Source organism: Peromyscus californicus, unplaced genomic scaffold (assembly GCF_007827085.1).
Source record: "Peromyscus californicus insignis strain IS unplaced genomic scaffold, ASM782708v3 Scaffold_7__1_contigs__length_154581171, whole genome shotgun sequence".
Classification (NCBI taxonomy): Eukaryota; Metazoa; Chordata; class Mammalia; order Rodentia; family Cricetidae; genus Peromyscus; species Peromyscus californicus.
Window position 1 is genome coordinate 14499605 of NW_026294595.1, and position 12900 is coordinate 14512504.

At 46.3% G+C, this 12900-nt stretch overlaps 1 protein-coding gene across 1 annotated transcript; it reads left to right on the plus strand.

Annotated features, from left to right (window-relative positions):
• Positions 1-218: 218 nt before the first annotated feature.
• On the plus strand, positions 219-9499 carry Glt6d1 (glycosyltransferase 6 domain containing 1). Its single transcript, XM_052722408.1, has 4 exons — positions 219-283; positions 1950-1997; positions 8294-8431; positions 8833-9499. The coding sequence occupies exons 1-4, from the start codon at positions 219-221 to the stop codon at positions 9497-9499; spliced, it is 918 nt and encodes a 305-aa protein (XP_052578368.1).
• The last annotated feature ends 3401 nt before the right edge of the window (positions 9500-12900 follow it).

A 12900-nucleotide genomic window follows, 5' to 3' on the forward strand; every position in this document is an offset into this window, starting at 1 on the left:
AAACGTGATCCTGGCTGCATCTAAAGAAACTGGCTGTGTGAAGTTTTGGGTTGCTACATCCCTGCTGAGAAGAAACTGACAGTTCAGAAGTTCAAGGCCATCTCTGGCTCATTGGCTTAGCACGAGTGGGGCCTCCCCAAGACCAGGGCATGACATTCACTGTTGGAGTGTCTCTGTGGGGAGCAGAGTCTTTAGGTCAGGCCACTCTAGCAGCCACGATGTCTGCCCTAGATCTAGAAATGAACGGGGTCAACACACTGAAACATGACGGCTTTTTAAGAAAGTATCTTAAAGAATTATTTTTCGCTTAGTGTATGTGTGCGTGACTGTATGTGGGTATATGCTGGTGCCTCTGGTCTTGGATGTCCTGGAGTCACAGACAAGTGTGAGCTACCTGTCATGAGTTCTGGGAACTGAGCTCAGGTCTAAAGACCAAGTGTTCTTAACCATTGAGCCATTCTCCAGCGCCCCCAACTTGATGGATTTTGGAAAGTTCCTCAACTTGATGGTTTTTAGAAAGATCCTCACTTGTCATGTGCTGTCTGATAAGGGCCTGCTTGTGCTATGGAAGGCAGCCTATTTGGTGATAGGATATCTGTGCAAGGCCATGTCAGATCACATCAGAAAATGATGAGCTCTGGAGGCCAGTTCTGTTACAGAACACCCCAGGTGGTACACGGGAAGCTGCCAGGCAGGTGACTAAACTAAATAATTAATGAGAGTGAGGTGGTTTGAATAAAAATGGTGCCCATAGGCCCATGGGGGTGGCATTATTGGAGGTGTGGCCTTGTTGGAGGAGGTGTGGCCTTGTTGGAGGAGGTGTGTCACTAGTGGGTCAGGCTTTGAAGTCTCAGATGCTCAAGCCAGGCCAGTGGTTTAGTCACTTCCTGCTGCCTGTAGATCCAGATGTAGAACTCTCAGCTACCTCTCCAACACCATATCTGCCGCATGCCGCCATGCTTCCTGCCATGATGATAATGGAGTAAACCTCTGAAACTGTAAGCCAGCCCCAGTTAAATGTTTTCCTTTATAAGAGTTGCCATGGTCATGGTGTCTCTCTAGAGCAACAAAACACAAACTAAGACAGTGATGGCCCCGACTCTTCACCTGTGGTGGGAAAGAGCTCCTAGACGGCCATTCTTTTTTTCCACTGTTGGTCCAGATGCAGGAAACTCCTGAATCCTTCCTCACTTTCTAACATGGCAGGCTGAGTGTGGGTGACTTGGCTCAGCTGTAGGCCTCTGACTGTTCTGAGATCATCGAAGGTGGGCTGAGTTAAGCTACTGTCATGGGGTTAAACTGCTTTTCCAACAGCCGAGGTCTCCACTTGCAGTGTGCTTGTCTGGGTGTCATCCCATAATAAGCTAGAAACATCTGCATGTAAAAGGATCATGGTAACTGGGTGTAGTGGATAGACCTTTAATCCCAGCACTCCAGAGACAGAGGCAGGTGGATCTCTGTGAGCTCAAGACCATCCTGGTCTACATAGTGAGTTCCAGGTCAGCCAGGGCTACATGGTAAGACCCTGTCTCATAGAAAAGGGGGTGGGGGAATCAAAGGTGAATACATCGACTCCTCCTGACCTCTTTATACCATTTAAATAACTCTTTTTGAGTTTGCATTCTCTAGTGACCTTTTCCTCCTCCCACCAAGGTACCTTTCTCTTCATTCTGCTGTTTGTGGCCTCTCCCCCAATTCCCTTCATCTGTTCCCTAGACCAGCTTGTCCCCTTCCAGACCAGGAGACACCTGCTCTCCCAGCTGCTTCCTCAGCCCCAAACTGTGACCCTAGAGCTCTACCACTGCCCTGTCCCAAAGCCACTGAAAGCTGAAGCTAGGCAGTGAGGCCATGGGAAGAGCCACAGAGCTGAGCCTGCCTTGTGTGGGCTCAGTGGGTAAGGGCTGGCTGAGCAAACAGATGCCACAATAACCTGCTGCTCTTTGTACCAGGAACCGCCAGGAAGAGGAACTTCCACTCTCAGATTGGTTTAACCCCAGGTAAGAGCAAAGACACGTGTCGCTTTGAGGCGACAGTTTCAGCATAGCCATAGCTCTGCCAGGACAGCTGGAATTAGGAGTTTGTTTCCACCATTCTGACACAAGCCCAGGAGAGCTCCCGGAAACAAGAAGTCCCGATGCTGTGGAGGAAGTTGGTGCCTTGGCCTGGGTTCACAGTTAACCTTCCTGCTTCTTCAGGGGAGGAGATCTAAGGCAGGTTCTTGCTTCTGCCCCTGTGGGACAGCCATGGCTGAGAGGACAGTGTTTCGAGGAGCAAGGGTGTGTTCACTAGGCATTGATGTGTGGAGATGGAGAGCCAGTCTCAAATCTTCCTCTTCTGCCTGGGGTTCATGGGTGCTGGTGGCTGACGGAGGGGAAGAGGTGGTAAGGTCATGAGGTGGCTGGTGGCTGGACATGCATGATCACCCATATCACCTTGACTACATGTCTGCAACTGTATCCATCACTGGTGGCTTAAACTCAGCAAACAGGTCCTGACGGTGGGTAAAACAGTCAGGTCTGAGGCTCATCCAGGTTTCCCTCAGGTTCATCTGGAAGCAAAAGAAAAAAGCAACTACTGACTTTCCTAACACCCTCTGCCCTTGCAGAACCAGGACGGTTAGCCATGAACTCAGGCCCAGTATTGGTGTGGGCACCTCCCGTGATGAAGTGACTGTTTCTCTACCTGTGTGTATCTTTCTTTCCCTTTTCTTCTTTGTGCATGTCGAGGCCAGAGTTCAGGCCAAGTATCTTCCTTGATCGCCCTCCACCTTGGATTTTGAGATGGGCCTCTCACTGAACCTTGAGATCACTGATTGGCTAGACTGGCTGGCCAGTAAACTTGAGGGATCCATCTTTTTCTGCCTCCCAGGGGTTAGGGTTTATAAACAAGTGACACCACACCTATTGTTGTTTTGTTTTGTTTTTTGTGTGTGTGTGTGTGATGTGCTTTGTGCTACAGCAGCTTGGTAATCAACTTCCCCATGGGTGCTGGTTCTCGGTTGGCACTTCATAAACAAGGTGAAGGACCCTGAATGAAGTTTATACACGGATATGTGTTTATCCACAGGACAGATTTCTCAAATGGAATCTTTGGATCGGACACTATGATGTTTAAAAACTGGTGTAACATTGCTGTTTCCCTTTACTAATTGTACAACTCTATTTTCTTGTTTACAGGGCACAAAATATTACTGACGCTTTATTCTTGGTGAAATAGCTTGTTAAACTCTCTCAACCCAGTCTGTGTCTCCATAGTTGTGATATGAACTCTTTTCAGCTACTGTTCATTTTTTGTGAGTTCCTTTGACATATGAGTATTTTGAGTGCACCTCGGGTGCACAGAGTTAGGTTAGCCCTTGTCCACAGTCATGGTCACCCTTAGGATTGTCCCCCACAACTCCACTCATATCATTTGTTAGTGTGTGTACACGTGTTCATGTGTGTGCTGGCGTACATGTGTGCTCATGTGTCTAGAGGCTGGAGGGCAACTTGAGTGTTGTTCTCAGTTCTCTCATGGAACCCAGAGCCTGTGATTTGGCTGACTCGGCTGGACTACCTGGCTTTCCGGCTCCAGGGCTCCTCCTGGATACCTTCCTTGCTCTGGGACTACAAGCATGCACAACTGGACTTCGCATGGGTACTGCAGATTGAACTCAGGTCCTCACGTTTACGAGACTCATGCTTTATCCACAGAACCAGTTCCTAGCCCCTAATTTGCTTTAAAAAAAAATGAGCGGGGGTGGTGGTGGCACACACCTTTCATCCCAGCACTTGGGAAGCAGAGGCAGGCAGATCTCTGTGAGTTTGAGGCCAGCCTGAGCTACAGAGTGAGTTTCAGGATATCCAGGGCTACACAGAGAAACTCTGTCTCCCAAACAAACAAGACAACAACAACAAAAATGAAATGAAAACTGCAGTTTCCTATCACTGTGTCTGGCTTTTTGCCCTTCCGGTTCCCTTGACCTGCCCTCACCTCTAACATAATCACCATCCTGAGTCCCAAAGACCAGTCACGTGACCCTGCTTCATTAGACTTTCTTTTCCCTTTTGGTGTAAATGTAATCTTATATCCAGAATATGGGTACATATTCAGAAAAAGCCCATTGTAGTAGTTTGTAACTTCATGCTTGTGGTATTCTGGACTCCTCACCCAAAGTGACGTTAAGATTTCCGCAATTTCCTCATCGCTGTAGTAGGTTTGTTGCCTGTGTGACCGTCCAGGGTTGAAACAGCCAGTTAACGGCTCGCTATTCTGCCCGTGGCCCTGAGTGGTTCTGTTGTTGAGCCCAAAGCTGCTGCGCCTCCTCACCTGGGTTCTGGATAGTGTTGAGTAAAACTGGAACCAAGGAGGTAGGGCAGGTGTTGGGCGCCAGTCTGGCTGCCATAACTGAGTGGTTTAGGCAGAAGGACTTCCCTTTGCACTGAAAGCTTAGTTCACGGCCGGGCAACAGCAGGATCAGAATCCAGAGAGGCCTCTTCCTGGCTTGCAGATAGCTCTCATACTGCCCTGGTGTGGCCAAGACAGGAAGCAGAGCAAGCTACTCTCTTACCTCTCTTCACAAGGACTCAAACCCCACCCTCATAACTCAATGACTCATAAGCCCTCACCTCCAAATACCATCATCTGCAAGGGTTAGGGCTTTGATATATGACTTAGAGGGGTACAGTTTGTAGAGCTAGCCTGCCAGGGCAGCGTCCTGTATAAATTCCTGAAGGTCTCTCTGTTCTTTTGCACCTGCCAGTAGCATGGGCATGAAAACTATCTTTTGAGTGACGTCAGCAGAGATGAAGGTGTAAGGCTCTGTCCTCCACATAGGCCAATGAGAAAAATGGAAGAACAGACTCCACTTTCCTGGGCCTGTGGGACGACAATGATGTTTGGGGTATTTACTTAATACCCTGGTCCCTGTGCCAAGCTCCTGCTCCACGATGGCCTTAAAGGACAGCAGTCTTCATGTGGGAGGGAGGACAAGAAGGAGGGCACCCTCACAGCCCCAAGCCCAGCTTCCACTGCAAGGACAGGTGTTGGTTTAGCCACTACCGAAGGCAGGAACAAATAATAGATGAGCAAAGGGTTCAAGAGGAAAAGCTGGTCTGTAGCTATCCACGGGGGCTTTGGAAAGCTTGGCAAATATCCAACACTCATGACTGAAAACCAAGCATGTGGAGGGCTGTGAGTTCAGAAAAGACATTGAGCAAGTTCTGAGTCCCCACCTCTAGTTGGCACAGGCTCTGTGCAAGCAGGATGTGTGAGCTAAAGCAGAGTTCACTGCCTGCAGCATGGCCGTGTGACAGCGGCATGCCTCAGCTTGTGCACAGGGCCTCACAGCAGAATGGGTAATTTACTGAGCCCAAGCATTTATGGGAAATCACCCCATCAATTGTGAACTGTTAAGCTAATTAACAAAAGAAAAAACACCCGGATGGGAAGGAAAGCCTGATCTTTTGAGTTATTCAAACAAAAAAATTAAAGCATGCAAAGAAACAATCCTGTTGGTCCTCATAGGGGGAGGAGAAGAATAAGAAGACATCCCCGGAGGAGACTACCTTTCGACTGACAAGTTTTAATCAGTTCTAGTGTGCACAAAAGTGAAAGGAAGATGTGAAAACAAAGTCTACCAAACAGAGAACAGCAGTTAGGATTCAGACGCCATTACACAAAACAGCCAGAGCGGAAAGTACGCTAAGTGAAAGAACAAATCCACAGAGGCCCTCAGCAGCAGGTGCCAGCGGGCAGGAGAACCAGTGATCTCAGACACTCAGGGGACAAGATCAGCCCATGCAAAAACAGTGTGTTGGTAGAATTAGAAAAAAAACCCCACATGATCATCTTATTATGTAGAAAAAAGCATTTGATAAAGTCCAACACTTTTTAATAGTATAAACACCCAGTGCTCTAGCAGGGGAGGAATTTTCTTAGCCTGGCACATAGAAGGAAATACGGATAATTTGGACTTAACTGGAACTAAAAACGTTGTAAACCGTATGAAGAAAAGAAGCCAGGGATACAAAGAGAAACCCTGTCAGGAAAAACAAAACCAAAAGTGAAGAGACAACCTGTACTATAGAAAAATGTTTTCAAGTCACACATCTGATAAAAACCTAGTATTCTGAATTAACAAGCAGCTCTTACTATTAACCAACAAAAAAAGCAGTAAAAATGGGCCAAAGATCTGGACACCATTTCTTCAAGGAAGATATACTTATGCCCAAGAAAGACACAGAATACGCTTTATCAACATATCAGGGGAATGCAAATCAAAACCACATCGAGTTACCACTTCACATCAACAACATGGGAAGAGCACAGGCTGGGTAGACTATAAAAGCTAGACAGTGAGAAGCATTAGGACATGGAGAAATTTGAATTTTCAGGTCCAACTGTGGCATTGTGGAGCCACTTGTCAGCTATAGAATTACGGTAGGACACAGCGATTCCACCTAGAGGTGGAACTGGGCCTAGAGACCCATCCCCAAGAGAATTAAAACATATTCACAGAAAATTAATCTATGAATTTTCATGGGAGCCTCATCCCTACTGTATCTAGAGGGTAAATTAACTCAAAGTCCCTCTGCTGATGGATGAGCAGGCAAAATGTGGTCTAGTGATCGGATGGGAGAACTTTCAGCAATGTTTTCACATTCAGCAAATACACAGAGACAAAGTATGTCAGTCACTGCCAGAGGTGGCAAGGGGGCAGGGAGCTGCTAACTGGTACAGTGACGTGCCACAGTGTTTCATTTTCATTGGGACAACTGTTAATAGCACTGTATTTTAAATATATATCTAAAATTATATGTATACACACACACACACACACACACACACACACACACACACACACACACACACACACCGGGGAGGTGAATGAAGGTGCTTGTAGAGGCCAAAAGAGGGTGTTGGATACCCTGGAGACGGAGTTACAGTAGATTGTGAGCAGCCTGATGTGGATGCTGGGAACTGAACTTGGATCTCAGCAAGCATCTTCTGTATTTCTACATACTTGTTGTTAATGCATAGACACAGGGTTAATGTTTAGGAACTGATCTGGTAAATTCTCTCTCTAATTCACGTATCAATTCTAGGTGATTTTTCTTAGGATTTTCCAGGTAGATGATTAAGTATGGCTGATTGTATTATGATGAGTATTATTTTTCTCATTTCCAATGTGATGCCTTGATTTCCTTTTCTTGCCTTTACTGCAGCGGCCACGGCTTCTGCCGCTGTGTTGAAGAGCAGTGTGGGGCATTCATGTCATGTTCTTGATCTTCGTGAGGAAGAAGCCAGCCTTTCACTATTAAACATGTTAGCTGTAGGACTTTTATAGAATTTTTTTTAAGACAGGGTCTCACTATGTAGTCTTGAAATGTATGCTAGCCTGAAAGCATACTATGTAGACCAAGCTACTCTCAGACTCGTAGAGATGCACCTTTCTCTGTCTCCCCAAATTAAAGGTATACACCACCACACCCACAGGCCATGTCGATTTTTTTAAAAATCAAGATGAGGCAACCGTTCCATCTTTTTCTGGTAGTTTCTTTTTAAAATTATGAACAGGTGTCAGGCTCTATAATGTTCCTGTGTTGAATGATTTGGGCGTGTGGTTTTTCTTTAGCTTCTGATACTGTGACTTACATTAATTTTTAAATGCCTTGCCTTCTTGGCATGTCCTAATCCTTCTTTTTCCTTGGTATTGAATGCAAGTCTAATCTATCTCACTCTTGTTGGATGACACAGACAACTTCAACCATGTGTTTAGAACACCACAGGGTACACAGAGCAAGAAAGGGAGCAGGGAGGTCAGGCATGGGAGCCAGGATCCCGCCTACAGTACTGGCTTCAGGCAAAACCAAGAGTATGACAGGGTTCTGACCCTGGGCTGCCTGTTTTTTTTTTAAGTTGGTTAAGCTGTAACCAGCTCTCAAGATAAATAGTCCCAGGCTTAGGAGGAGAACACAAGGTCTGAGGCTAGACCGGCTGGGGGCATTGGGGCTCTTCCAGCTCAGCCACTTGCTAGTTGTGTGCCCATGTGAAGAATAAGAAGAAAACTAGTGCTCACCTGAGGAGGGGCATTGCCAGGGTCATGTGAGCAAACTAGAGTTTATCACGTCTGATTGGCATCTAGTTAGTACCACCGCAGGGTTAGCATCTGCCATTGGGTGCCCACCACTGCTGCCATGCAATGGTACCCAGCATGTGGCTACTCTTTGGCTTTCCACACGGTGGCCTGTGTTGGCTTTTGACTGTTGAATCATGCTGTCGTATTTTATTTCTGCTTTTGTGTGTCCCACAGGAGACGCATGGATGTCATCACCACCACAGACTGGCTGGCCCCGGTCATCTGGGAAGGCACCTTTGACAGAGGCGCCCTGGAGAAATATTACAGAAAGCAGAACACCACCGTGGGCTTGGCTGTGTTTGCTGTTGGCAGGTAGATGCTGCGAAGGTAGATGCCCCTTCTATCTTGGGAAAGTGGTTCAGCATCCATAGATGTTTTACCCCCAAAGAGCTTCATGTCCTCTTTTGTGATCACTACTGCTGAGCATACCAGATAGAATTTGCTATGATTAGTCCCTGGACCAAGGCTGAATCCATAAGGCCACTTGGGAGTTCTTAACCAATGCTCCACTCAGCTCTGACTCAGTAGTTCTAAAATTCCATGGCCATTGTCAGGCTTATGGACTTATTAACCAGCTTGGTGGATCTTCAGACCCAACATCTCTACCCTGACCTATTGGAGTTTTTTAGTATCAAGGACACTTCTCTTGTCAGCACATTCAAGGGCACCCGTTCCATTTAGAGACATAAGTTTCTTGTTCTGTGTGTTCCCAGTCTCACTGACCAGTACCTGGACCCGTTCTTGCAATCGGCCAGCAAGTTCTTCATGCCTGGCTATAGGGTGATCTTCTATGTCATGGTGGATAGGCACCTGCAGCTACCTGAAATGGACTACAACCCTCTACAATCCTTTCAAATACACGTGATAGGTGAGGAGAGGTGGTGGAACAACTTTGACCTCATGCGCATGAAAATCTTGGCTGAGCACATCCAGAAGCACATTAAATATGAGGTGGACTTCCTCTTCATCATGAGCGCCAACCTGGTCTTCCAGAATGAGTTTGGGGTGGAGACCCTGAGCACGTCTGTAGCCCAGCTCCATGCTTGGTGGTATTTCTGGAAGACAAAGGATCTTCCCTATGAGAGGAGACCTACGTCAGCAGCCTACATTCCCTTTGGACTGGGGGACTTTTATTACGCTGACACCATTATAGGTGGAGTGCCCTTTCAGGTTCTGGACTTTACTCAGGAATACTTGAAATGTGTTGTTTGGGATGCAGAAAACGGACTTAACAGCACCTATGAAAAATACCTCAACAAATATTTTTTCCTCAACAAACCTACCAAGCTTCTATCCCCAGAGTACAGTTGGGACCCCACCTTCAACATCCCTCGGCAAGTGTGGTACATGAAGATTGCTCAGTACCCCACAGACAGCTAATGATGTACCAGGGTTTATGGGCTAAAGAATAAACCACAGTAGTAGTTCCTTATAGACAGAGGATGTCTTTTTAAAAACCCACACTGCAGAGGCCTGATAATGTATACTCTATCCAAATCAATTATTCTTTCTTGCAATTTTGAATCAACCAATTTGGCTAAAACTAGGATGAATAAAAAGGTGATATTTCATGTCCATACACAAACTAATGTTAGCTGTGCTGTAGGCAACGTGAAGTTATTGAGACACGGAGCATATTTTATTTAAATGGGGGAAGACTTTAGTTTACAAATAAAAATCTTTTCACAAAATAAAAAATGCTTTAATATTCATCTATAGAAGAAAAAATAATAAATGTCCATCCACTCAGTTGTCAAGTATGTAGTGTGTTGTTGAGATGCGGTGACAAGCTCCTCCTCCCAGAGTCCCAGTCTGTCCAGAATGTGGTGGGACCTAGATGAATCGGAAGCTTGCCCAGTATATGCAGTTACAGAGAGGGGTTTAAGCTAATTTGTGTGTGCATGTATGTGCATGCACGTTCCTGTGTGTATGCAGGTGTTTGTGTGTGCATGTATGTGCATGCACGTTCCTGTGTATATGCAGGTGTTTGTGTGTGCATGTATGTGCATGCACGTTCCTGTGTATATGCAGGTGTTTGTGTGTGCATGTATGTGCAGGTATGCATGCACGTATATGAGGGCCAGAGAATAACCTTTGGTGTCATTTTCAGGATCCACCCACTTTGTGTTTTGAGACAGGGTCTCTGACTTCACCTAGAACTTGCCAAGTGTGTTAGCTTGGCTGGCCAGTGAGCCCCAGAAATCCACCTGCCTCTCCTTCCTCAGTGCTGGGATTAGAAGTGTGCACCACCATGCCCAGATGTTTTACATGTGTTTTGGGGATCAAATTCAAATCCTCTTATCTGTGTGGCAAGCACTTTACCAAGTAAGACTTTTTTTTTTTTTTTTTTTGGTTTTTCGAGACAGGGTTTCTCCAAGTAAGACATTTTAAAAGCTGTGCTATGTTTTGCTTTTTTGGAGAAGTGGGATTTAAAATATTTTACTTTATTTTTGAGTTAATATGTGGAGAGGTAATGTGCACATGAGTGAGGGGGCCAGAGTTAAGAGGTGGTGGGTCCCCTGGAGCTAGAGTTCCAGACACTTGTGAGCCACCTGGTGTGGGTGCTGGGAATTGAACTCAGGTCCTCTGGAAGAGCAGCAGTTGTTCCTAACTGCTGAGCCATCCCTCCACCCCTTGTCTTTTTTGCAAACAAGTAAGTTCTCATTACTTGCCAAATCTGGCCCTAAACTTGCCCTCCTTCTGCCTCATCCTCCTACAAACTGGGATTACAGGGGTGCACCCTAGGCCTGGCTTATTTTATGTTCACCGAGCTCCTCTGTAAGGGCACTATGCCAGGATGACAAGAAACCACAGCGGTGCCCTTGGCAGCCTGTGCCCAGTCATTGGGGTGAACAGTGTCTGCAGCACTGATCTTGCATACTCCAGAGTGCTTAGGAAGTGCAAGGAAATCAGGGCTAGCCAGATCCTGAGAAGCCAGGGAGCCACTGCTTCCAGGATGGGTGGTGTGGTGAACCCAGACTTCAGCCTCTAGGATGGACAGCAAATTCCTGTGGTCTACACCCCAGCTCCTTAAAAGGCTAAATGCCTGAGTTAGCAACAGTGAAAGACTTCTGGAGACGCCATGACCAGGAAATCAAATCCGAACACGTCAGGATAGGTTTGTTGTGTCGTGTGACTCCACCGCAGCCTTGGTTCTGAACACACATGTACTCTTTGCACCGTGCGTACCCTTACACCATACCACACCAGTAAACTATGCCTGAACCAGCTCAGATTCCAGACCATCACATGTTATGAACTTCAGGGGGGTTGCAGTACATGCAAAATTTTCTGCTCTTAAAGAAACAGAATTTCAGAAAATACTTTCTGCATTTTTCTACATTTTTCAACATGAAGTATCAAAATGGTATATCTTTTGAGAACTGTACCTTAAAATGTTTGACTTTTAAAATTACTCTGTGAGTTGCTGACTTGTATTTTTTTTCATTGCAAAAAATGTTTTCCTTTGTTTGAATGTCAAATACTTTTTCTGTTTGTTTTTGCTTTTATTTTTTTAAGAAAATGTTTTCATTCATTTTATATACCAATCAAAGATCCCCCTCTTCCCTCCTCCCACCTCCCCAGCCTCCCCCTCCCAACCCACCCCTCCACTTCCCCCAACAAGAAGACAAGGCCTCCCATGGGGAGGCACATTCAGTAGAGGCAAGTCCAAGCCCTTCCCCCTGCTCAAGGCTGCACGAGGTGTCCCATCATAGGTAGTGGCCTCCAAAAAGTCCCCTCATGCACCAGGGATGGATTCTAACCCCACCGCCAGGGGCCCCCCAAGCAGATCAAGCTACACAACTGTCTCGCCATGCAGAGGGCCTAGTCCATGGAGGCTCCACAGCCATTGATCTAACTTTCATGAGTTCCCACTAGTTTGGTTTGGTCATCTCTGCATGTTTCCTCATCATGATCCTGATGCACTTGCTCATAGAATCTCTCTTCTCTCTCTTTGACTGGACTCCTGGAGCTCTGCCTGGTGACTGGCTGTGGATCTCTGCATCTGCTTCCATCAGTCATTGGAGAGAAGCTCTGTGATGACAGGGTATTCACTGGTCTGATCACTGGGGTAAGCCAGTTCAGTTCAGGCACCCTCTCCACTATTTCTAGTAGTCCAAGCTGGGGTCATCCTTGGGGATTCCTGGCAACTTCCCTAGCACCGGGTTTCTCTCTATCCCCATAATATCTCCCTCTATCATGGTATCTCTTTCATTGCTTTCCCCCTCCATCCCTGTTCCAGCTCAACCATCCCAATCCCTTATGCTCTCATCCCCTATGCCCTGACCTCCATTACCCACCCCTCATCCCCAGTTTACTCATGGAGATCTCATCTATTTCCCCTTCCCAGGGTGATCCATGCATCCCTTTTTGGGTCTTCCTTGTTAGCTAGCTTCTCTGGAGTTGTGGTTTGTTGTCTGATTATCCTTTGCTTTACATCTAGTATCCACTTATGAGTGGATACATGCCATGTTTGTCCTTCTGAGTCTGGGTTACCTCATTCAGGATGATATTTTCTAGTTCCATCCATTTGCCTGCAAACCTCATGATGTCATTGTTTTTCTCTGCTGAGTAGTACTCCATTGTGTATATGTACCACATTTTCTTAATCCATTCTTCAGTCAAGGGGCATCTAGGTTGTTTCAAGGTTCTGGCTATTATGAATAATGCTGCTATGAATATAGTTGAGCATGTGTCCTTGTGGTATGATTGAGCATTCCTTGGGTATATGCCCAAGAGTGGTATGGCTGGGTCTCAAGGTAGATTGATTCCCAATTTTC

Excerpts from the sequence above, each read along its gene's own strand:
- Glt6d1 (XM_052722408.1), top strand. The coding sequence starts at position 219 with ATGTCTGCCCTAGATCTAGAAATGAACGGGGTCAACACACTGAAACAT. Across the intron at positions 284-1,949 it reads CATGACGGCTTTTTAAGAAA|GAACCGCCAGGAAGAGGAAC; the intron begins GTATCTTAAAGA and ends TCTTTGTACCAG. Across the intron at positions 8,432-8,832 it reads GCTGTGTTTGCTGTTGGCAG|TCTCACTGACCAGTACCTGG; the intron begins GTAGATGCTGCG and ends GTGTGTTCCCAG.